The sequence below is a fragment of the Nilaparvata lugens genome, chromosome 6, assembly GCF_014356525.2.
Source record: "Nilaparvata lugens isolate BPH chromosome 6, ASM1435652v1, whole genome shotgun sequence".
In the NCBI taxonomy this organism is placed as follows: Eukaryota; Metazoa; Arthropoda; class Insecta; order Hemiptera; family Delphacidae; genus Nilaparvata; species Nilaparvata lugens.
This window is the reverse complement of record NC_052509.1, coordinates 59,233,628-59,260,269: the sequence shown is the minus strand read 5'-3', so window position 1 is coordinate 59,260,269 and position 26,642 is coordinate 59,233,628. Positions and strand designations below refer to the sequence as shown.

Sequence of the window (26,642 nt, the reverse complement as noted above, 5' to 3'; positions counted from 1 at the left end):
AAAGTTCCATTCAGGTTGAAAAATGATGGCAATTAATGATTGTAATTGATTTGAAAGTTTATATATCCAATTATGGAGATTAATTTAATTTTTCAAACTTCAGTTATGAAGAAAATAGTCGAATATCAGTTTTGTTTGCAACTTCATTAGAAACCCTTCGAAATTGAAATTATATTTATATTGTGACTAGCAGGTAGCCCTTTCAAATGAAAACTTGACGTACTGAAAACCTGACTAATTGTAAACTTGATGAACCTGAAATTTGACTTAATAAAATCTTGAAGAACTGAATATAGTGGCCTCCCTACACCTCTTCACTTCCAGTATTACACAGAAAGCATTAGAAGTTACCGTTCAAATCTGTCCAGCATGAATTCGATGTTCCTGAAGATGTGGTTCCTATAGTCATCCTCGGTAGTTCAAGAATTTTTATGCAAGATTTCAAGTAAATCAATTTAGTAGTTCTAACGTGATGCGTCAAACATGTATTTAGTATGTATTTAGTATCCTGTCTATGTATGAGTCAAGTATTTACTTTATATTGTAATATTATAGATTATGATGCTATGAGGTAAATTGGTCATACTTTAAACGCTCCCTGATCGCCCCAAAAAACTATGAATCTCAATTACGTTTCCTGAACTTTACTTCATAAAAACTATGAATCTCCACTAAATTATTATCATTATCATAATATATAATATACGTCCCTTCATTTTCAAATATCGGGGACCGAGCTTCGCTCTAGAGTACAAAAGCATAAAACAATTATCACGAAAGAAGAAACTATTATAACATTCATACAGAAATGTTCTATCTAATCACAGTAAATTGAGATTAATTCCCAGAGGAATGCAAAAACTTCCCTCACAAAGGCCCAGTTGCACAAAATTTAATCCTGATTAACTCCCCGTGAACCAAATCAGAGAAGGCCATTTCAAAAAGATGGATCTACTGGAATTAATCAGGATTGAAAATAACCCGGCTTTTTGCAACCGGCACTAAGTACCTGATTGAATGATTACAAAATTTCAACAGCTGAGTCATAATTTTGACACAGTCCCACACACATGAACTCGCTCACTCACTTCCATCACCAACAGACGATTAAATAAATATTATCAGCTGTTTTTCCAAGGATGAATAATAAACATCCTTTTAATGTCTTTCAGCGAGTTTTCCCAGGGATGAGACCTAGTGCAATCGGATCTTTATATTATAAACCTACTATGTTCTGAATTTTGTGAGAATCGTTAGGGCCGTTTTCGAGATCCGGTGAAATACAAACATAAAAACATCTAAACATATATACAGAAGTTGCTCGCTTAATAGTATAGGATTATGAATTTATTGTACCTAAATTGATATAGTTTGGTTTCTAGTGGTTGATTTGATTTGATCACCTGAAACCCATTGTTGATAGGTGGAAGAATTTAGGTCATGTGAATGTTGTCAGCAGCTTAGAAGCGGAACAGTGCATCAGACATGAGTCGATATGAGTAGATCGAACGGATTAGTCATGGCAGCTGATCGATATAAAAGGGCAATCCTTGATGATAGGACAATAATAGTGACGGATATGAGATTAAGTAGAAGAAGAAAGTGGAAAAGATGGAGAAAATTGAATGTGGAGGAGGAAATTAAAAGGTAACAGATGAAGAAAAAGAAGAGGAAAGAGAAGGATGAAGGGAAATGAGAGAAAGAAGTTGAAGAAGTGGAAAAGGAGGAGAAGAATATGAAGAAAGAGGTCATGAAGAAGGAGACAAGGAAATTGTGTTTGATACAATGAGGAGGAGTTGGATGGAAGAAGAAGATTTCAGTGGAAGTACATAAAAAGGGGAAAGTGTGTAGGAGAAGAGTGAAGGGAAAGAAGTGGATGAGGTACAAGAAGATAAGGAAGATAAAATGAAAGGAGGAAATGAGGGAAAAGTAAGGTGAGAGAAAAATTTATGTACGTTATGAGATGTGAGAGAGTTTGAAAATGATAAGAAAAGGAGAGTCGATGAAAAAAATATAGTAGGTTGGTTATGACAATAATTGACAAAAAATAAAGAGTAAGGAGACGTTGGTTTATACCTATGGAGGAGTAGAGTTAGTGGTAGAGGAGAAATATTGTAGATGAAAGACGAGGAGAATGAGAAGAAAAGAAGATATGGAAGGACTAGCCGTCAGGCTCGCTTCGCTCGCCATATCCGTCTAGTCAGGGGGCTCCGCCCCCTGGACCCCCGACTGGATCATTCAAAAATGAGATCAGCGGGCTCGCTTCCCTCGCCTGCATGTAGACCTCAGCAGAACCTCTGTACCGAATTTTTACCGAACGTATTATGTCAATTTGATCTCGAAAAACACCTGTTACTATATCGGCGTATCTTTGGCGAACAACATTCTTCCACCTCAGTTGAACCTGTGTACTGATTTTTTTTTAATATATTTCCATCAATTATTGAAAAAGGTGAGGAAACGCAGAAAAGCTGAGAAAACGCTAATTTTGGCTAATTGGATAAATTGGTATTTAGGAGGTCCTGGATAAATGCATTTCAATCTTCAACTTGGTGCCAACCTAACAAAGTCAACTCAACTTAATGCCAACCTGACAAAATTTTCAATTTAGTTACCAGAACAACTGTTTCGAAGAAGTACTCTCTCTCTCTTTCTCTCTAGATCTATATTAACATATGGTATGGACATTTCCATTATTATTTTGAGATATTGGAATAAGAAGAATATACATGCTAGAAGAACTTTAAACCCCTAAAAATCACCATTGGAGTTGAAATATCGCCAAAATATTTCTTAGTGCGCCTCCAAAGGGCCAACTGACCTACCAAATTTGAAAGTTTTTGGTCCGGTAGATTTTTAGTTCTGCGAGTGAGTGAGTGAGTGAGTGAGTGAGTGAGTGAGTGAGTCAGTCAGTGAGTGAGTGCCATTTCGCTTCTATATATATATAACTCATCTTCTAATCTATATATATATATATATATATATAGATTAGAAGATGAGTTGAACTTAAAAGTTGAAGAAAGCTAAAATCAGAGGAAATATGGGAGGAGAAAGAAAGATAAACGAGTTGGTTGAAGATTATGAAGAAAATGATGAGAAGCAGTAGGAGGATGATTTAGAAGACATGAAGGAGAATGAGGAGAAAGAGAAGAAGAATGAATGATGAAGAACCTAGAATAGAAGAGAAAGATGCAAGTAGGATAAGACGATTGGGAATTATGATTGTAAAGAAGAATCGAATAGTTGATAGAAGAAGATAGAAGAAGATGAATCATAGACAAGAATAAGATTATAGAGAAAAAAAGAATATTCAAGACAAGCATTGAGGAGGAGAAGTAGAAGTCGATGGAGGAGTGGTGATGGTGGTGGAGGAGGAGGAAGAGGAAGGTAATGAGGAGAAGGAGAAGAAGAAGAAGAAGAAGAAGGAGAGGAAAAGCAGAAGGAAGTGGAGCAGTGGAGGTAGAGTAAAAGAAGGGTGAGGAGGAATGGATAGAGTAGGAGAAGCATAAGAAGAAAGAGGAGATGGATGTGATAAGGATGAGTAGGGGCGTATAAGAAGGGGGGAGTGAGGAGTGAGAGAACCAAAGAGAGCGAAACCGAAAGAGCAGTGGAGTGAGAAGGCTGACTGTTTTGGGGTGGGGTATGGTGAGAGTAGGAGTATAGTAGTGAAAGTATATGTTGATGATGCTAACTAAACAGGAAATATATGCGAGTCAGCCACTGCCCATACCTCTACCATGCCAGTATATAAATTATAGTGCTTATAGCTAACACTTAGCCCACACCTATACAGTTGAGGTACAGAGACAAGTAGGTAGGTACAACGGAAGAGTACTGTGTTTTAAAAATAGGAACTATATTCCGAATAAAACAAGGTGACAAAATATACGTGTTGCCGAATTAGGTTAAATTAATATGAATCATTTCATACAATACTATTTGACTGAATATATTAAGGCGCGTACCGGTACAGATATACGCGCCGCTAACATGAGCAATTCACTTTTAATCAGCTCATTCTATCTGTATTTTTCCAGAAACGGTGAGATACAGATATAAAAAGCTTGGCATCAGCTGATTAAAAGTAAATTGCTCATGTTCGCGGTGCGTATATCTGTACGGATATCTGTCTGGAATTGATAAGGGAAGAAAAAAGAAGGGTGATAGAAAAAAGAAGAACGACAAAAAAGGAGAAGAAGAAGAAGTATAAGGAAAAAAGGAGGAGAAGAAGAAGAAAAAGAAGGTGGAGAAGATGGTGATGAAGAAGTAGAAGAGGAAGAAGGAGAGGACAAAGAGGAAGAAGAAGAGAAAGAAGAAGAAAAGGAGAAGGAGAAGAAAAGAAGAAGAAGGTGAGTATAAGGAGAATGAGAAGAGGAAGAAGAAAAAAGGGGAAGAAAAGAAGAAGAATAAGAAGAAGAAGATGAAGAAGAATACAAAGAGGAAGTGGAAGAAAAAGAGGAGGAAAAGAAGAAGAAGAAGAAGAAGAAGAAAAAGAATAAGAGGAAGAAAAGAAGAAGTATAAGGAAAAAAGGAGAAGAAGAGGAAGAAGAAATAGAAGGTGGAGAAGATGTTGATGAAGAAGAGGAAGAAGAAGAAAAGGAGGAAGAATAAGAAGAAGAAAAGTAAAAGGATAAGAAGAAGAAGAAGAAGAAATAGAAGGTGGAGAAGATGTTGATGAAGAAGAGGAAAAAGGAGAAGAAGAAGAGGAAAAGGATGAGAAGAAGAAGAAGATGATGATGATGATGAAGAAGAAGAAAAAGGAAAGGAAGAGAATAAGAAGAAAGAAAATGAGGAGGAGAAGAAGAAGAAGAAGAAGAAGAAGAAGAAGAGGAAAAGGATGAGAAGAAGGAGAAGAGGAAGAAGAAAAAGGAGATGATGATGAGGAAAATTCTTAATCAGAAGACAAATAAGTGGAAGAAGTAAAATGATAGATTACGAGAAAGTGGAGGAGAAAGGAGAAGGGTGTTGATTATTCTTCACAGTAAAGAATGAGAAACAAAGAAGAAAAAAAATAAGTAAAAAAAACAAGTTCGAGTATAAGGAGGTTGAACATCAACAATAATAAATAATGAAAGAACTGAATAATATATCACACGAAATGTAGATAACGTGGATATGATGACAAGAGAAGTAATAAGAAAATAGGAATTGGTGAAATTAGTCTTGAATTTTGGAAGAAGAGAATTGGATAGGAAACAAGGAGGGACAATCCGAGAAAGACTAATACATATTGATTATCAAAAAGTATGTGATATGTGATTGGATAACGAATTATTCAAAAAAAGGTTGAGAATTGGCATTTGAAGATTTTGATCTCGGAGAGAATATCTTTAGTAATTCCGTTTCACAGAATTAAAAAATCGACATGGGAGGCAGAACAAGGAATCAGAAACTGAATGTCACTGGAAAAGAAAACTCATTGATTAGTGAATAATTAAATCAGATCATTATTTTTATAAGGGGAAAGCAAAGTAGCAACTCCAACGGTAAAGGCAGGCCTCCGATAAAATAAAATGAAATGGATTCGAGAAGGAAACAAGACGTTGACTTCTACGAAGGCAGAAATTATCATTCTTATTCATATCCGGTGAAAAAGGTTCATATTGGAAAACAGGTACACAATTTCATACTCGTTAATTTTGTCTTCATTTTCTGTAACAAATCATTTTCTTTTTTATCGATAGGGAGAGAAATCAGTGGGAGTTTGTATAATTAGGGTAGTTGTTTTTTGTAGAAGCGCTAGGGTGGAGGGAAGAGAGAGAGAGAAAAAGACAGAGAGAGTGTGAGTAGAGGGTGCTATGGGTATCGCGTCAATAAATAATAATAAGCTTCGGAAAAGCACCTGTGCACTGAGCTGTGGAAAATACCGGACACAATAATCACGTGTTAAAGAAAAACTCTGCACGAGCAACTAACTGACTGACTCAATTTTCCGACCGAGAATTTTCATTTGTTGAGTTGGCTGCCCTGACTTCTTGTTCCGTTGCCGTAGAGTTTATTGTTCTTTCTTTCTCACCTCCTCATCACTCTCTCCACTCAATATGTCTCTCTCTCTCTCTCTCTCTCTGTCAGACTCTCAAAATTTATCTCATTCCTTCACTCTCACTCACACTCTCTTTCAAATTTTTCTCTCTCTGTCGGACTCAAATTCTCTCTTTCTCTTTCTCTGGTTCCTCCTCCCTTTAATATGTTACTTATGTCCATTATGTTACTTTCTCTCTCACGGAACTTGCTGAGAAGACCTTGTCCTCTTAAAGACCATATTCCTTTTCGGTTTTTGTTTGATGGGAGAGAGACTCGGAACTTTTAAGCGGGTAATTTTGAGTTGAAGAGAAATTTTTGGCCCACAGAAAAGAATAAGGCTAGGCACACACCAGTTAGTTAAGACAAGACAAGACATGATAAGACACGTTCAGTCACAATACTTCACATAGTTGCTTATGAAGACATGTCCAATTGCAATGACTAATCAGTGTGTGTTGCGTTATAAGCAACTATGTGAATTATTGTGACTGAACGTGTCTGATCATGTCTTGTCTTGTCTTGATTAACTGGTGTGTGCCTAACCTAATAATGACCAATTCACTAATTGAAGTATTGCCAATTTTTGTGTTTTTGAAGCATTTTTAAATGCCATGGTAGTCTTTGAATTGGGTCTAATTGAATACTCAACATTGCTATACACAATAAACTATAAAATCATTCAATAAAATAGTTGCAATATTAATCATTATTGAAATTTTTTTCTCCATAGTATTTTACTATATACATACATATATATATATATATATATATATATATATATATATATAATATATATATATATATATATATATATATGCTCACGCTTTTTCCAGACCCAGTTCAGTAATAATATACACAAGTAACAACAAATAGACAGACTAATAAATAAAACGTACAGAAATAAAATTTCCAGGGTTAAAGCTTGTTTTACAGATTTAACTTGTATCAACTGGTAATTCCCTCTTACAATACTTTTTTATTGCTACCTTCATCCTTGGTTATTGTAATAAAACATTGGTCATTGATTATGAGTTGATAAATTGAAATTATCTAATTTCCAATAGAAGGTGATATTCATATCAATCTGTCTTAGCTATTCATTTCAAATATGTTTATTTGAAATTATCTGAATGTAGGATATATAGTGACTGTCATTATCGCAAATAAATGGTTAACTCTCATTATTTGGCTTGTGTTAGGTTGAAGTTCACTCACTTAACTCCCCTCGTCTGATATCATGACAAGAAGTTGTTTATCTCTCATTTATTAGCTTATGAATTCTCTTTTACTCAATTCTCATTGGCAGCTGCCATCACAACGAAATTGTTCCTCTCCCATTGGTTAGATTGTGATTGGTTGAATTCTCTCCTACTCAACTCCAAAGAAATCGCCTCTGTCTCGTTGGTTAGTTGGTGATAGGTCGAATTCACTCCTACCACGGAGTAGAGAACACGATTGGTTTCCTTCTTCTGTACTCCTACTCAACTCCCATTGGCTGACGTCATGACAACGAAATCGCTTCTCTCTCATTGGTCAGCCTGTGATTAGTTGTATTCTCTCTTGCTCAACTCATATTAGCTGCATTATAGCAAGGCATGTTCAAAATAGTTACCGAAAAAAATTGATGACAAATGGAGAGTAAGATTTGTGTTTTTATGTTTATAACCTAACTACACAACAAGTACCAGGATTACTTATCTATAGTCTATTACTTGTCTTAGTAATACCATAGAGAAACGATAGCATATAGGTCGTTTATGTCGCAACTTTTACTGTTATCCCAAGCCGATAGTTCACGTAGTTCTTTCCTATGCAGCTGTGTGACGCTGGTAGTCTCTCAAATTGTGCCGTTAAGACACTATCACCCCAATAAAACAGTAGAAATTGACAATAATCGACAGTAATGGGCTTGAGATAACAGTAAAAGTTGCGACATAAATTCCCTACACCATGGGATATCTACTTACGCTATTGTTTCTCTATGGTAATACTAATACGGAGGACCCTGAAGTTCTATCTTTGAATGATAAATATAGCAAATATCACGATGACTCATATGGAGAGCTCTATTCATATATTTGCCTATAGTAAATAATTTGTAAAAACATTTCACTTACGTGGGCTACTTTTGTACTTATTAATAAAACAATATGAAAAAATTACCTAAGTTAGGGTCGAAACTAGCTGTTGTTGAAATATTTTAAAGTTTTTAATAATAAAGGGTACTACAAGGTTTTTATTAAAGAATTTGTTTTTGCATTTATTTTCAATAAATGACTCAACTCATTTGTATGGCAATAATTGTCGAAACAAATAAAATGATTTATTATTATTATTTATTTTCAATTCCAATAAAAATAGAGAGTAATATAAATTAGATAATAAACAATGGTTAGTGAAAAATAGTTTTAAATTATTCCCTTTTGAATCGTTTATCTTCATGGTTCATCTGTGATACCCTCACCTTAATCGAGTGTATTTAGAAACCTTAAAAATCCCTCTAAAATGAGCGAACACGTTGTCAAGCCCTGACTCACACTTCTCAGCACCTGACTCCACCTATTGATTACAAGCAACAAGTGAACTGAAGCTTTATTGCTGCTCGAATTTGCAGATCATTCAATTATTTCAAACTTTAGTGAAATTATGAGGTGAAAAAGTAATTATATTTTGAGGATTTGACAATATTTGTATAATTAATTATTTTTTCACCTCATCATGGAGGAGTTCCACAACATTTCTGGAAACAGTGTAAATTTTAGTGAAATTCACTTGAATGAGAAAGACTAAGAAATTGTCAAAAAACCACTGATTTATTGATAATTATAAAGATCGGTTTCGGTTATTACACCATTGTCAATCTCTGATAATCTCTGTTTATCAATGGTGTAATAACCGAAACCGGTCTTTCTAATTATCAATAAATCAGTGGTTTTTTGACAATTTCTTAGTCTTTTTCATTCAATATGAATAATTACCACAATATCAACTTCTCAACTACACAAAAAAAAATTCACTTGATACTATCAGTAGAGATAATCGAAATAATCCTCATTTTATGCTTACTTTCATTACTTCATGCTATCAGCTTCCGTTGAATGGAGAGTGCTGATGTTATTCATAAGCAGGGCTTGTAGTTTGAAATTAATCTCAATGTAGTTTTCTTCTTGAAGATGAGCTGAATTAATTATAAATAATACACTAGAGGATGGATTTTGAATAGTAGAAGATAATTTTTATTCCTACCTTTGCGGAAATAAGCTGGCAATTTTCTGCAGTACTCACCTGGAAAATATTATTGTCAATATTAGTACTTCTTGCAACAAAAAAACATCAATACTTTCATTATGATTCATGAAGTTTCATATTTCACGTTTCAATTCGATCATATTAACTAAAAATCAGGAAGAAACATGAAGTTCTGTATTCAATTTCACACACTTTTATGAAAATTACAATTGACAGGAAATCATAGACATCAGAAACTAGTGAAATTGACGTATATTTTTAGGAATAGATGAAATCATAGAGTAAAGATACCGATCAATTATCGCCTTAATCATTATTATACCTTGATAATTTGTCTATGATCAAACTTACTAATTTTAAAACATAAGTATCGTTTAAAATATGTGTTGCGTTTTGCATTACAGTATTGATGCATCACATAGTAGACCAGTCAAGGAAAGATTATAGAGGGAAAAGTTTGAAACACATATGCGCCATCATATAGGGACTAGAGTACTTTCAAATACTCATGTATTTTATTGATCACCTTATTGATCACCTTACCTGAGGAATGTAGAATAGATCATCGCATTTTAGTAACATTGATTTCATCTGCATTCTAGGTTTCAATAGAGAAGGTTCAAAGTAGTAATACTTATGAAACTAGAGAGAATAATCATAAAATGCTGTGATTGTTTTTCATTCCCTTTTACCTCAACTCTAAACCGATTTCCCACTCTATGAAATTGTGAAGAACTAATAACATTACATTACAATGTAATGTAAACTAAGTGTAAATGAACAACACACTGCTATTTTGATACAACATTGCAACAGGTTTTTTATAGACAATACAAAAAGCATTGAAGCATATTACAATAATAAATATTACAACAACAATATACATCACAAAACATCTCATGCCAAACTCACCTGCAATGAGATACCGCTTTGGAGGTGGAGGGGGTGGAAGCTGTATCAAGGGCGGTGGTTGGGATGTCTGTTCAGACTGTCTCTGTTGAGGTGTAGGTCGTGGTTGACTTTGCTGTTGATTGTTTTGCTGCTGCTGCTGTTGTTGATGATTCTGTTGCTGTTGTTGATGGTTCTGTTGCTGGTTTGGGTGTTGTTGGTGATTTTGCTGCTGCTGTTGTTGCTGCTGATTCTGTTGATTAAGGTTTTGCTGTTGTTGTTGATTGTTTTGTTGTTGACGGTTCTGTTGTTGTTGATGATGGCTCTGTTGTTGCTGGTTTTGTTGACCATTTTGATGCTGTTGATGGTTCTGTTGACTATTTTGGTGTTGTTGGTGGTTTTGTTGACCATTTTGATGATTCTGTTGACTATTTTGATGGTTTTGTTGACTATTTTGATGGTTCTGTTGACTATTTTGATGCTGTTGGTGGGGTTGTTGGCCATTTTGATGATTCTGTTGACTATTTTGATGGTTCTGTTGACCATTTTGATGGCTCTGTTGTCCATTCTGCTGCCCATTCTGATGTTGTTGATGGTTTTGTTGAGCATTCTGATGATGTTGCTGCAGATTCTGCTGCTGCTGTTGATGTTGTTGCAGATTGTGATTTGTCTCGTAGCGTGAGTTGAGCCATTGATGGTGTTGCTGCCAGGGAAAGGCCAAGGCCATTGCCTGCTGGTGCTGAGTCATGCACGAGGCACGGAATGCTGCATCTGATCCCATTTCCACCTTAGATTTGCCTCCTTGATTCAAGCGCTAACCAGCGCTCAAATTGTCTGTATTGTTCATTTCTCTCTCCTTATCTGTTGGAAAAAACAAGATAATCAATGTTAATATGTATAATAGAACCATAGATATATACTGTTAATGAGAATATTGGCAGAGGAAAAACACTAATTCGAGTGATGACAAATGAAAAGTATGAAATAATACTCAATATTATAAAAAAATAATTTGTATCCATTCCAACTCTCTAAGCGTTGAAGCTGTTGAAATGTTCAACACAGAAATTTTGCAATATCTACTTTTTTAATCTTCAATCATTTATAGAAATTGGTAATTCGCTTTCAAATTCAATATATACATATTCAATATATACGTGTTCTCAGTCATTTTCAACAAATACTACTGCATTCGAGTTTGATAGGAGTCAAACTATAGGTTCTATCAAAGTTATGATTCCTGAAAAGTGCAAATCGTTTTTTTTAAATACTAGTAAACTATAATAAATTGATAAGACGAAAAAACCATATTCAATCAATTTGATTCTTCTGGTTATTTATTTGAATATTTAGTGTATTTTAATTTGAAAGCTTCGAAGTGTTCCAATCAAAGAGCATTGATTAAGTGAATTTTTGTTTTTGTATTATTAAAATGGATTATCACATCATCTCTCAATTGGGAAATTATATAATCATATCATATTTTACCTTATCCAAACCAAAGGATAGTTTGAAAATTGATAGTTTTTATAGTAGATTTCAATAATTCAAAAGTTGAAAAAAATTGAAGTTGTAATTTCAATATTTTCCTTAATGGAATACTTGTGAATTCTTCCTTATGGTAAACAAAGTTCCTAACCCATCTACATTTTTAGTTTGTTAGCAAATTGTTTAGCTGCCAGTTTCAGACATCTATTTCTATTTCTATATTGAGATTCAGTTTAAACTGTCAGTCCTCTTTATAAATAACGATAATGCTTCCTGTTAACGCTTCCCAATTCGAAAATTTTGAATGAAATCTTTATAATATACCAATGGTGGGTCAAGAGACTTCACTATTTGAACACAATACAAATCCCAACTCCAGGCAAAACCCAGGACACGGGTAGATTCATAATTTGTCACCTCCTGAGGAAGTGTATCGAGCTGTTACTTTCCGGATATATGTTACAACACAGGATGCAGGATCCCAACCCAACCAGTCATGCCAACTTAACAACCCGATCAGCTGTTTATACGATTAATTAGTGGCCGCATTGTTGCAATCAATGCACACACCTTTGAATGGCTGCTTAACTTCCTTATCTATATTAGGGTTAATTCACCAGGCGTCTTATGTCATTACCCCCCTTATTCTACTCGGTAAATAGGGTATGCAAACCCAACCCCACATCCTCACCGGTGGGGGGAAGATCAACCCCCTTTCCCCCCTAACACCAATCAGGGGGGGGGAAGGAGCAACCCCCCAATCAAAGGATTTAGGGGAACAACACTATCAGTTAGCTGCATTGTATGTGTACAAGTAGTATAATAAGCATTCTGTTAGTGGGGTACTTCAATATTATTGTATGAGATCAGAGTATGGATCAGTGCTCTAGTCAGTGGTGTGAATAGGTGCCTGGCACCCGTAATTAACTCATGACACTGGTTCCTCACATTATTGTGAACTATTGGCTGGAAAACTGTACTAAGTCAATGGTTTGAAGTAATGTTGAGTGACAGGGTAAATGGGGATATTTGTGTGTGATGGGAATTATTTTGTCGGATGTTAGTTGATATTTTTCTGAAATTAAGTGATGATTATTTGAGGATTGGTAATTTAGATTTTTCTATTAGAATTATGGTATAGTTTTAGAAGTATTCTATTATAAAGAAGTATTCATTAACCATGTATGATTGTATGTAAGTTGTGTTTATTTTCTGGCTCAAAACTTTGCAAAATTACTAAAAAATTTCCAATTGGTAGAGATTTGAGTGAAATATTTTTGTTTTTAATTAGTTTTTGAATATCAAAATTTTAAATTTTTAGTTTTGAAGTGGAAATTGAAATTTTTGAAGTGAAAAGTGAAATCATAACCTCATTCTTTTTTGAAACTTTTATTTGTAAAAATTTGGGAGAAGACAGTTTTGGGCTATGCCTGTTGTGTTCTCCCAATCATATTATATTGTAATTATGATTTGTAATTGTCAATAAAATAAATGAATGAATAAATGAATGAATGAATGAATATTAGAAGAATTTTCAAGAATTCTATCTTTGAGAATGAACAAGTAATACACAATTCAATGTATTTGTGTTCGTCTGGGATGATTCATGTGAGTTCGGAATGAAAAATGAGTAGTTAAAGAAATTGAGGTGATAATTTAAGAATAAAACTATAGACTCTTGGAAAATCGCTTAATATTGATTGAATCTCTTTGAAGCGGTACTAGATGGAAAAATTATTTTTATTCTTAAAGCTTTCAATCCTTCAACATTTTTTTAAGTCTCAGTGATACAGTTTGTGCAAATATGTTCAACTGATTTAAACTGGGGCACTGTCAATGTTTTAGAACCGTTTGATAATGAAATAAAAACACCCATGATATGTTGTCAAATTCTACACAGTTTTTACTTTCCTTGCCCTATTACCATAGGTAAGGAAAGTATTGCTTTCCGAAAAAAATTAGGGTACCCCAATTTCTGAATTTCTATACGTTTTAAGATCCCCTGAGTCCAAAAAAGTGGTTTTTGGGTATTGGTCTTTATGTGTGTGTGTGTGTGTGTGTGTGTGTATGAGTGTATGTGCGTCTGTGTAGGTGTGTACACGATATCTCATCTCCCAATTAACGGAATGACTTGGAATTTGGAACTTAAGGTCCTTACACTATAAGGATCCGACACGAACAATTTCGATCAAATGCGATTCCAGATGGCGGCTAAAATGGCGAAAATGTTGTCAAAAACAGGGTTTTTCGCGATTTTCTCGAAAATGGCTCCAACGATTTTGATCAAATTCATACGGTACCTAAAATAGTCATTGATAAGCTATATCAACTGCCACAAGTCCCATATCTGTAAAAATTTCAGGAGCTCCGCCCAATCTATGCAAAGTTTGATTTTAGATTTCCAATTATCAGGTCTCAGATATAATTTAAACAAAAAATTTCTAGTGGAAACGATTGAGAATGAACATCTCTTCAATTAATGTTTAGTAACATTTTCACCTAGAATTGAAAATAAGCTTGAAATTTGAGAAAATGTAATTATTCAATTGCAAACTGTTGGCAACTGTTGATTCTATTAAATCATTCACTATGAAGAGATAGCAGATCTCGTGTGTATCCAGCGTTATTGACCTGTCACCAGCTGGCTCAGATCTTTGACTTGAGATGCGCGTTTACACTAGCGTCAGGTGATCGATTTTCATAACGGCAAGGAAAGTTGTGTGAGTGCCCCACACCAGATTTTATTAATTGGTGCAGGACCATGCGTGTTCACGAAACCTTGGTCCTGTACCAAGTTAAACTGTGTACAATTTGACAACATATGTGTGTTTTTATTTCACAACTGAATTTAATCTAGTTTAAATAACGGTTGCTCGTTGCTATTAATTCCATGATGAGTGGTAAAAGGTTTTCTCTCTTTAGAATTCTTAAATTTAATTTTTATTATATTTGTAATGCATTATTTTATATTATATAATAATAAATTATTATTATAAGTTGAGATACTTGGTAGTTATATGTTGGTAGCACTGTCGCTGCCAAGATAACAGCGTTATGTCTGTGCATTTATTTGTCTGTGCTCTGTATTTGGAATATTCTAAAAAATGTTGTAGGGTTAATAAACGACAATTTATGGGAAATTGCGTTTTAGTTATCAAACACAGCAATTGAATGAAAAAGACTAAGAAATTGTCAAATAACCACTGATTTATTGATAATTAGGAAGACCGGTTTCGGTTATTACACCATTGTCAATCTCTGATAAACAGAGTAACAGAAAACAGTGTAAATTTTAGTGAAATTCACTTGAATGAAAAAGACTAAGAAATTGTCAAAAACCCACTGATTTATTGATAATTAGAAAGACCGGTTTCGGTTATTACACCATTGTCAATCTCTGATAAACTCAGAAATCAGTTTATCAGAGATTGACAATGGTGTAATAACCGAAACCGGTCTTTCTAATTATCAATGAATCAGTGGTTTTTTGACAATTTCTTAGTCTTTTTTCATTCAATATGAATAATTACCACAATATCAACTTCTCAACTACACAAAAAGAGAAACACAGCAATCATCAAACCTTCACCCCTCTCCCTCAAATTTCATCCCGAATTACCCTCGCACAAGTCTATGCCTCATGTGGGAGATTAAATCATCTTTTGTAGACAATGTTGAATTTCATGAAAGAAAAAAACATCAAAACCCATCATATACAGCACTCACCTAAGAGGCTGTAGCCTACAGTGTTGTTTTACTCTTGTATTTCACTCTATCTAAGATCAATTTCATGAGTTAATATTGGCGTTTTATGATTCTGAATCCATTATATGTTATGCTCTTATGTAATCTCTGGAGCATAACAAATAGAAGCATCGTTGCATTTGTTGTGCTCTAAAAAAGCTTGAAAAACGTCACAATTCTATCTTTTTGCTTGTTTTCTCTCCAAAAAAGTTGTTTTGAGCTATCTACTTTGTTCAAAGTGAAGGGATTTTCCCAGTTGCATAAGCATGAAAACGTCTGCTCGGAATAATTTTCTTACATTTCACAACTTCACCCAATATCTAATTGAACCAGTCTTGTTATACTCCAATCAATAACGTCTGTATATTTGAAACTATAGTTAGTAGTTGGTCATTTATGAAAAAAGTACATAATTAGAGCTATCTCGTTATTTATCCAATCAATAAAGTTGATATCGAAATAACTGGTAGTAGTCATCTCTGATATTTTTTGAATGACCCCATTGCTCCTTGTGGTTTTTCGTTTTGTATGATAGGATGATGAGAATAAAATTTTTTAGTCCCTATATGATTGGAATTAGACGACGTTTTAGATGAGAATGAGTTATTCTTATCATGTTCACATTTATGAACAACGTGTCGGTTGTAATATAAATTCAATTAACACACAACTCAGTTATACCATAGAAAAACGATAGCATAAGTAGATATCCCATGGTATAGGGCGTTTATGTCGCAACTTTTACTGTTATCACAAGCCGATAGTTCACGTAGTTCTTTCCTATGGAGCTGTGTGACGCTGGTAGTCTCTCAAATTGTGCCGTTCATACACTATCACCCCAACAAAAGAGTAAAAATTGACAATAATCGACAGTAATCTGCTTGAGATAACAGTAAAAGTTGCGACATAAATTCCCTATACCATGGGATATCTACTTACGCAATTGTTTCTCTATGGTTATACTTATCACGTTGTCATATTTATAAACAAAATCTCGGTTGAAATATTAATTCATCAAATAGCCTAATCTAAATATATACAAGAATCATGCAGAGTACGGTGCTTATGCCCAGTTCCACCAAGCTCGGTTAAAACATTAGAACATGGTCAAGCCTTGCACGCTTTACAAATGTGCACTGGAGTTACTAAATATCGCCATAGAAATCATATTTTCCAGTGAACTCTTTGTAAACGGTACCATATTTGACCATGATTAAATATCTTGACTTTGCTTGTTGAAACTGGGCCTAAATTCTGCATGATTCTTTATGTCTCTGATGAAATGAATTATTGATTCATAAAGTAGGCCTACTCCACACGTCTCATATCTAGTGAAAGAAGCGTTAGTTGGTTGACACTATCCTCATTTTTCATACTCTCCATTATTATTCAAAAATAATTATCCTATTCAAATTTGTGTATTATAATTGCAGGTGTATTTTTTGTTTCTTATACTTTTATCATGTTTGTGAGGGATGAATGAACGTTTTTCATATAATTATCATCTACTTAACACATATCATCTATCTTCATATCATCTACTTCATATCATCTAGAATTATCATCTACTCCACACTTCTTATTCCCCTCCCATTTTGTGAAACAGACTGAGTTTGTCAATAATTCCCTCCTATATTAATTATGTACTCCATCTTCTTTTATTCACTTATTTCGTTCTCCTGTCAAGATACACGATAAAGTAATTTCATAATTCAGCAGTGTTTTGAACTATTGGACCACTAGAGCTGTTCTAAGCTGTTTGGACTATTTTTCATATAGGACTGGTTCAAACTATATTTATATAGTATTCATGAAGAACTAGGTATTTTTATTATAAAATGTATGCAGAGAAAATTTACTATTCTACATTATTCGGACTGTTAATCAAGATATATTCATAATTATGTTTCCTTCATTTATCTTATCAAAGTGGAAGAATGTACTATTATGTATACTTTGTAGGCTACTCATCTCTATTTATCTATTGCAAGAGAATTTCAGGATTTGTTGGATGATAATTTCAGGCTTTATTATGTAATCAAGTACTCCTGGTGAATAATTTCATAGAATGGAGGAGCAGCAGCAGGGGTGGTCACTCCAAGCCAAGTAACTATGTTTCTTAACATGTTGTCAACACCAGATAGTGAGTGACTTGCTACACTACTCAATAATAATATCCCTGATTATGTACTTCTTGCTCCTTGATTCCTAACCTTTTTTAAATGCTCCTACTTGCATACGAATTAGTTTTGATTCAGTAAGAAGTACTTTGTTTTGCCTGGGTAAAGTAAATATTTCATTTAATCCAGTATTCTTATTAGTTCAAGTGGAGTTGTATTATATTTGTTTGGTTCGGAATTTATTGTATGTAATTTGAATTATTGTATTTGATAAAATGAAACTGATTTGATTGATTTTTTATAAAAACAGAGTAGGTGGATTGAAACCACTCAATCGACTGTAGTCGAGGGTATTTGACATAGATTCGTAATGGTGTCAAAACTAGAAATTGTTTTAGAAACATGTTACTGTGATTGGTAGTACGTTTGTATCCATTTGAGAAAAATGTGACTCCTACTTGAATGTTCTATCCCCTTCGGAAAAATGTTACTCCACTTTATATAAGTATCCCTCATCTCAACTTGTTACACCTATTAGATTGCAGTATCCCTCACAAAAGCGCCTATTTCATAGTAGTATCACTAACAGAAAAATCTTACACTTTATTTCACTTTGTTTACACTTCATTGATCGTAGTACGATTTTCAGTCGAATTTTACTTGTCATGAGTTTTCACCGACGCCGACACTTTTAATTTTTAAACAATGGATACTCTTGGACTGTGAAAATGCATGTCGAATAATCGATTACATTACAGTTTCATAATCAATGAGATTGGAAATTGAAAAAACTTATTGGAACGTATGAGGTATGCTGGACTGTTTGGTACCTGTTGTACATTTCCAAAAAAACATGCCCTTCAAACTAGATAAGTAATAATAATCCCTAAGAAATCATGTTAGGTTACACCTCTTTGATAGTGACATCATTCAGAAAAACATGTTACTCCTACTTTATAGCATTATTCTCCCTTATAATGTTTTTGTGATTTTTCTGGCTTCAAATTTATCAAGTTTTTTAATATTTTTCAATTTATTAATGGATTTTCAAGTGTAATAATAATTTGTTTCATCTTTCTGATCAACCGAGATACAAAATTTTTAGTATAATGTTTATTTGGACTGTAAATTTTTGTGATCTTTATGAAAGTGTTTTCATAACCTCATTTGGACTATTTTTATCAAAATTAGGGAGAGGAACAGTTTTGGGTTTATCCTGTTGATTCTCTCCCAATCATTAATTTGATGTTGTGATTAAGGAATGTTATAAATGTAATGTAATATAAAAACATCAATATTTTCCCTTGGAAAACATCAATATTCCCCCTTACAAAAACATGCTTCTCTTAGTTAAACATAATAATAATAATAATAATAATAATATAATAATAATAATAATAATAATAATAATAATAATAATACTGAGTGTGATGTCTACATAAGCTATTTGGCTTGTGCATGGGTAATGAGTGAGAGGGATGAAGATGATGAGAGAAGACAACTACTTTTTAGGTAGACGGGACCGACAGCTTATCGTCTCCTCCGAAAGACATACTAGTTGAACAGTTGCAGCTTCTCCTAAAACATGCTCCTCCTAGGTGATAGTAATAAAATTCCCTAACAAAAAAATGTTACACTTCTTTGATAGTAGCATCATCCAGAAGAAAACATCAACATTACTATCCCTTACAAAAACATGCTTCTCTTAGTTGAACATATGCTAGTTGAGCAGTTACAGCTTCTCCTAAAACAGGCTTCTCCTAGGTGATAGTAATAAAATTCCCTAACAAAAAAATTTTACACTTCTTTGATAGTATCATCTCTCAGAAGAAAACATCAACATTATTATCCCTTACAAAAACATGCTTCTCTTAGTTGAACATTTATCCCAGTTGAGCAGTTACAGCTTCTCCTAAAACATACTTCTCCTAGGTGATAGTAATAAAATTCCCTAACAAAAACATTTTACACTTCTTTGATAGTATCATCTCTCAGAAAAAAACATCAATATTATTATCCCTTACAAAAACATCAATACTATTCTCCCTTGCTAAAACATCAATATGTATTAATAACATCTATCACTTTTTGACAATTACTCAATTCAGATGACTTCTGAATCACTATTCCCTTAGAAGAGCATCAGTATTTCCCCTTACAAAAACATGCTTCTCTTAGTTGAACATTTATCCCAGTTGAGCAGTTACAGCTTCTCCTAAAACATACTTCTCCTAGGTGATAGTAATAAAAAACCGTAACAAACAAAAAAAAGGTACACTTCTTTGATAGTATCATCTCTCAGAAGAAAACATCAACATTATTATCCCTTACAAAAACTTCAATACTATTCTCCCTTGCAAAAACATCAATATTATTATTCCTTATAAAAACATCAACATTATTATCCCTTACTAGAACATCAATACTATTTGTCCCTTGCTAAAACATCAATATTATTCCTCTTACAAAAACTTGTTACACCAACTTGAAACTAGTTAGATCAACATGTTGCACTTACTTGATAGTAGTATCCAATGGCGCAAGGTTATCTGGATCTGTATCGGCAGACTGTCTCGTTTGCACAATTCAGACGACACTCAATCGAACCGTCGCGGTTGTCGCAGTTGTACGCACGGTTTACAGTTTAGAGGAGAAACAGTAGATTTTTCTCCGCGATCTTCCTATCACCGGCCGCGGTGTTTGTGTGTGTGTGTGTGTGTAAGGGCGCGAGGGACTCCTGGCGAGTGCAAGCGTCGACAAGGTGGGACGAGGGGGTACGTGCGTCAGTGCACGTGAGAGGCCACGTCACGTTGCAAGGGAACGTGCCCGGCCGCATCCTCAGGTGTTCAATGGACTACTTCGTCGTCGTTGACTGACTCCTCTCCTCACTAACTCACTGTCCTCGTGCTCCAAGAGCGACGCGTCAGTCGAGTCCGATTCACTTACAAATGTCAGTTTTCATTTTATTTTCCATACTCCAAAAAAATGTTCTCTGAAAAATTGAAATAAATGACAAATGGGATGCGAGAAACGCCTGGAGCTGTAGGATAAACTCGCTGATATGCATATAAAAAAATTTATAATTTACCAATATGAAAATTGGCTGCATTTATATTATAATACTAGTAGGTAACCCGTGCTTCGCAAGGGTCTATTTTAAAACTGCAAAATGAAAACTTGACGTAATAAAAAATCGAAATTTGAAAATAGGCCTACATTACCATTCTCGGTTAATGAAGAGTCTATATGCAAAATTTCAAATTAATCAGTTGAGTATATTTCAGACGTGATGATGCGTCAAACATAATTCCTTATTCCTTACGTGTATAAGCCAGTTCTTTCCTTTATTATAGTATAGAAAACTGAAGAATACATAATACTTGGAAACCTCACAGAATCATATTGATTTTTCCAATACATCATTAAATTTTAGTTCGATTAGGATCCTCCTCAATTTGAATCAGGCAGCCTTTTGTTTTCCATTAAAAATAATTATTTGATAAAATCCAAGTTCAATAGTAATGAAAACAAATTCCTTCAACAAATAATTGATAATAATACGTTTCGAGGGAAAAAATTAAGAACAAAAAAATGGGAAACCTCGGGGATTCGCGAACCGAGGAACCATCGCTCCGGAAGCAGGCCTTTTACCGCTGCGCTACATAGACGTTCGTAAATGGTAGTCTTATAACCTGCTCATAAAAAGACACACTTTGGACTATGAAACATCATGTAGCCTACGGTAGCATAGATGAATTTGAACATTAATTCTGAAAAATCTAGAAGGAAAATTGAAATTTGGGCTTCCAGGAGCACGAGATTGATATTTTTAGAATCTATGTTCAAAATTTGGAGATCTAAATCATTCCCGTTTTTCCGGTATGCAATCCACAAGTTGACATGTTTTGATGCGAACAAACACAACCCTACTCTCTCTTATTATATAGATTCTGGGGTGCCCACCTCTCCTAAACTGTTGAAAAATAATGCTTGGCCACCCCCCCCCCCACTGCCCCTATAAATAGGAAAACTTTTTATGGGACGCACCTCAGCAGTATGGTTCAGGATTTATATAATTTATCTAAATTTACATGATATTATTATTCACTTCTTGACTTGATAGTACCATAGAGAAACAATAGCGTAAGTAGATATCCCATGGTATAGGGAATTTATGTCGCAACTTTTACTGTTATCTCAAGCCGATTACTGTCGACTATTGTCAACTTTCACTGTTTTGTTGGGGCGATAGTGCATGAACGGCACAATTTGAGAGACTACCAGCGTCACACAGCTGTATAGGAAAGAACTACGTGAACTATCGACTTGGGATAACAGTAAAAGTTGCGACATAAACGCCCTATACAATGGGATATCTACTTATGCTATCTTTTCTCTATGATAGTACTAATTTTATATAATTTTATAATTTATCTAAATTTACATGATATTATGATTCACTTTTTGACTTGATAGTACTGACTTACTTTTCCAAGCACTAGGCCCTATTCTCAGCGGGTAGCGAGTACTTCTATAACTTTATACTAGGAAAGTGAATGGAACGATTTTTTAAATACGAATATAGTGAGCTGAATTCCCCTGGGTTCCCACATATCAGTGAACGTGTAACGATATTTATTTCTGTGAGTTGTAATGGGACTATTCATACTCACTTGGCCGGGCTGTGTGGGAGTTCTATTGGAAATCATAGGAATTAAATATTTTTTCCTACAGTTACGTTGAAAAGTGGCCATTGCTGCACTGATTACAGAACGCAAAGAATCACTTTTCCGCTCTAGTGCGGGAAAAATTTTTCTGCACTCCAGATTTGCAACATGGCAACGCATAATACTTAGTAGGTTATATGGAGCAACAGTGCAGCAAAATCAAAATGAAGTTGGTAACAGTGACTGCTGTGGCTGCTATAGTGAGCAGAGGTGCAACCAAGCACAACGCGCTAATTATTATTCATTATATATTATAACCAAGGACAGCGACAGTCGACAGCCACCACATTCAGCACACAGCCGCCTCTTCATTCAAACACTACTACATTATTCAGGCAATTTTACCCATAATTACCCACTTTTCATATTCAATGGTAACTGTAGGAAAAATTTAATGTGAAATACGTGCGCAAAGTTCGTTTGCTGCACTCAAGAAACCATTCCGCCCTCGCCTACGGCTCGGGCGTAAACGTTTCTTTCGATGCAGCAAACTGTCACTTTGCGCACTAATTGCACAAATAACTATTTTACTGTACCGGTCACTGATGTAGGAATCCAGCTTAAGTTGGGATGTAAATCTTGGAAGACATTATTTCATTTATTTTCGTTTTCATCAATGAGTAGGTATTGGTATTGAACCAGTATTGTGGAGTCTGATTAGGCTACATACAAAATACGTAGATATCAACAATACAGTAAAATGTTGGAAAGGAGTTGGGTATGCAGTATATAGATACAGGAATTAGAGGAAATTAATAATAGTGTTATCAGCTTACAGTTATATCTAGTACGCATATGGAGTAGTCATGTAGAAATATTCTAGATCGGGATTATGTACGATACTATTTAATAATATTGCAACTCTATGATTGATGGATAAATGATATAGGATTCTATAACTCACTTAGAACTGTGAGCATTATTTATAATATACTTATCATCGTCGTCGTCGTCGTCTTCCTACAAGGATTAGGCAAATTGCCTGTTCCGACTTCAAACTCACCATCACATCCATCTTTTACGGGGTCTGCCCACACTTCTCCTTCCAACCGGATTATACAACATGACTGCCCTGGGAATCCTGTCGCTCTCCATCCTTTCAACATGCTCTTTCCAGTTTTGCCGATTTTCTTCGATCTTCTGCCATATGGAGATTATGTTGAGCTCGCTTCTTATATCAACATTATGAAGCCTATCTTCCCTTGTGCACCCTTTTACTGCTCTTAAAAATCTCATTTCGGCAGCCTGTAACCTACTCCATTCTTTCTTCCTAGGTATCCAAGATTCAGAGCCATATAAGAGCGTTGGAATAGCCGTAGCCTTATAGAATTTGAGTTTTGTCTCTCTCCTGGCTCTGTTTCTCATATCCTATTTATTGTTCCACAAATGGATTGGAATCTATTCAATTTTACACTCAAGTCTTGGTCCATTTATACTTATCATTCAACTGTTATTTACGTTTACCGTGTTGGTATTTGGAACGCTGATTATCGATTTGAATTATATTGCTTGTGAGTCCATTCAATGTATTCTCTTGTTCACATGAAGATTATTTCTTCCAAAAAATTATAATTAGTAAAACTTCTATTAAACATCTCAATCATATCTCCATGATTTGGGATTGTAACGATAACAGCCCATTGGTGTAAATTGGGTCGCTTAACAAAATGGAGTCTGTATGATGGCCTAATGAAATCAGCCAATGGGAGGGATTGGTGGACATGGGTTTTCCTTAGCACCCAATGTCAGCTATAACGTGATTGGTCGAAGTTGTGTGACGTAGTAGATCTCGCAACTGACGTTGAAATCGGCATCCGCCAATAAAAATGTTTTGGACAGAACTCACATGTGAAAATGTTGTATAAATTGATTGAAATAGGAACAGCTCTGACCAATAGTCTGTTTGACCATTTGGAAAGTTTAATAATTATTGTACAAAATTATAATAAATAAATTGATAAAATGGAGAGAGACTTTTAAAAAATGGAATGAGCTCACATTGTTTGTTTCAATCAAGAGATATCATGTTTTTAATACAAAATTTGAAGGAGTCATTGAAAATAATAAGACTATAAGAAAAATACGTGAATGTTGGATATTTCACTGTTTTTCAACAATTTAAACAATTACTACCCTGAAGAACTTCGTGAAATTCAATCAGCTAGTAAAAGAATGGTCGAACATGCTATACGGTTTCACAGCTACCACAAATAGAATAGAATTTTATTGAAGAATGAAATAATAATATAATAAATAAATTTATTCATTTTATTTGTCAAAAACAAAATACAAAAAAGCTTTACAAAAAATAAATCTATAAAATACCAGATAGCAGATTGCAGTTAGGTATAGGTAATCTATTGCATGTAGATATTCTATTGCATATAAACATCAATGCCAATAATGCTTTAAAAATCTTGTACTCAATTTAGGCAAAAAAATTTTGCATAAAGAATTTACGAAACTCCTAGACATAAAAAAATGAGTACCCAATATATAAAATGAAATCATGTATCGAAATAAGTGAAGTGATAAGCTGAGCATATGACAAAGCTGTGAAAACTTTACATGCAAAATACGTAAAACATACAAACATACTAATAAATCAATTATATAAACCTGATACATTAATCGACCAATCTAAGGAAATGAGAAATTCATAATAACTTGAAAATGACAAAAAATGAAAAAACAGTAATTGTGTTAGGAGTACTCATAAATCGAATCAATTTCATTCCCACTGTGGAGAAATAATTCAAAAACAAGATATAATGCGAATACAAACTAAAAAATACAAATTCTCAAAATGTCACCATACTCTGATAAATGAACAGTATAAGGCTTCTACTTTGATTAGAGAAAATTGTAAGATAAATTCGCGATAACATGATGATTTAATAAGCAAACAGAGAAAAATTGCTATTTTATAATTATTATGAAAACATATTCCCCTTCTTGCTTTTTCTCACTCTTGCTCTTGCCTATCACATGGGAAACCTTAGTTGAGAAGGTAGTTTCCATCCCTTTTCTTTCCAGCACACCACACCATTCAGAAAATTGTTTTTATCTATTGTCCTTTCTGTTGTAAAAACAATATAACTGTTTCTATTGTTTGTTCTGTTTCTTTGTTTGAATTGATTTTAATTTAATTTAATCTATTATTCTTCGCATGTACATTTTTTACAATGTTTGGCAGTTCGTCATAATTATTATATAAAAACCAAAAACAATAAATTGTTCATAAATATAAACAACAACAAGTCAATCAATCAATTAGTTAAAAACAATCATTATTAAATGAAAATTCAAGTGAAATGCTGTGAATTTGCATCTGTAAATTAGTTAAGATTTAAAGATATGGCATAACTCCCCGGGAACACTTCCAAACTATAAAATGCTTTGTTTATTAGCCAAACAATTCTTGAATTCCATTTTATTCTTCAAATTAGTGATTTCTGTAGGGAGGGCATTTAAAAAAATTTTTATCATATACTGAGGGCTTTTCTCAAAGTATGTAGTTCTATGGGCCTGAATTCTCAATTCTCTATTATTTCTATTATTGCATCTGTGAATAGATGCCCCAGTGAGCCAGAACTCTCGCAATTTGAATCCAAACATTGCACATTCATGTATATAGATGTTAGGAAGAGTAAGCATTTTTAAACTTTTAAATGACCCTCTACATGAGGGTCTTGGAGATTTATTCAAAATCATCCTGAAAACTCTCTTCTGCATCCTAAATACCCTTATTGAGTCTTGTAACAACCCCCAGAACATTAAGCCATAGGTCAAAAGAGGCTGGAAGTATCCATAGTAGGCAGTCAAGCTCACTTTCTGACACATAGATTTTCTGATGATAGGAGAAATTTATGATAATTATTTTCCAATTAGTAATTATTGAATAAACAAACATACAGTGATAATTTGCAAATATGTATATTTACATTATAATTGTTTGATTCAGTGTACCTAGAATGCATTTTAGTATTCTAGGTACATTGGTTTGAATGTTAATGGTATGAAACATTGATTTGACTCCAATGACTCGACTATCGACTCCCCTGAATCGACACCCCACCCCTTACTAGTAAACGAGTCAATATTTCCGACTCGACCAAACGGTATACGTCGGTTGCAATTCGAATCGGTGCATTTGTGATGTTTAGAATGGAGTCATGACGCCAGCGGAAGGCAGAACCGCTTTACAAATACGAACAAACTCGAAAAAATTCATTTATTCTTCAGCGCACAAAATGTGCGAGCGAACCTCATGTTTGTGTTTGGCCTATATGGATTTGAAATTCGTTGGGTGTGATTGAACATTCGAGAAAACAAGTTTTTGAATGGATAACTGTACTACTGTAACGTGTTGAGCCTGAGACGGTACTTATTTTACAAGTAC

General features: G+C 34.2%; 2 protein-coding genes across 11 annotated transcripts in view; one reads left to right on the top strand and one right to left on the bottom strand.

The window, feature by feature from the left end:
* The window catches only part of LOC111045726 (hepatic leukemia factor), a 276,427-nt gene that overhangs the window by 107,687 nt on the left and 142,098 nt on the right, over window positions 1-26,642 (bottom strand). For 2 of the 8 annotated variants that reach the window (XM_039431564.1, XM_039431562.1), the window contains exons 1-2: window positions 20,032-20,252; window positions 10,186-11,022 (exon numbers count right to left, since the gene is read on the bottom strand). The exons of 4 other annotated variants lie outside the window; for them this stretch is intronic. In XM_039431564.1, the coding sequence (XP_039287498.1) occupies window positions 10,186-10,942 (757 nt within the window). In that variant the 5' untranslated portion in view covers window positions 10,943-11,022; window positions 20,032-20,252. Of the gene's footprint in view, window positions 1-10,185; window positions 11,023-20,031; window positions 20,389-26,642 lie in introns of those variants that run through there. 2 more of the 8 variants (XM_039431563.1, XM_039431565.1) reach the window with 2 other exon arrangements.
* The window catches only part of LOC120352065, a 125,300-nt gene that overhangs the window by 93,487 nt on the left and 5,171 nt on the right, over window positions 1-26,642 (top strand). The window lies entirely within an intron of this gene.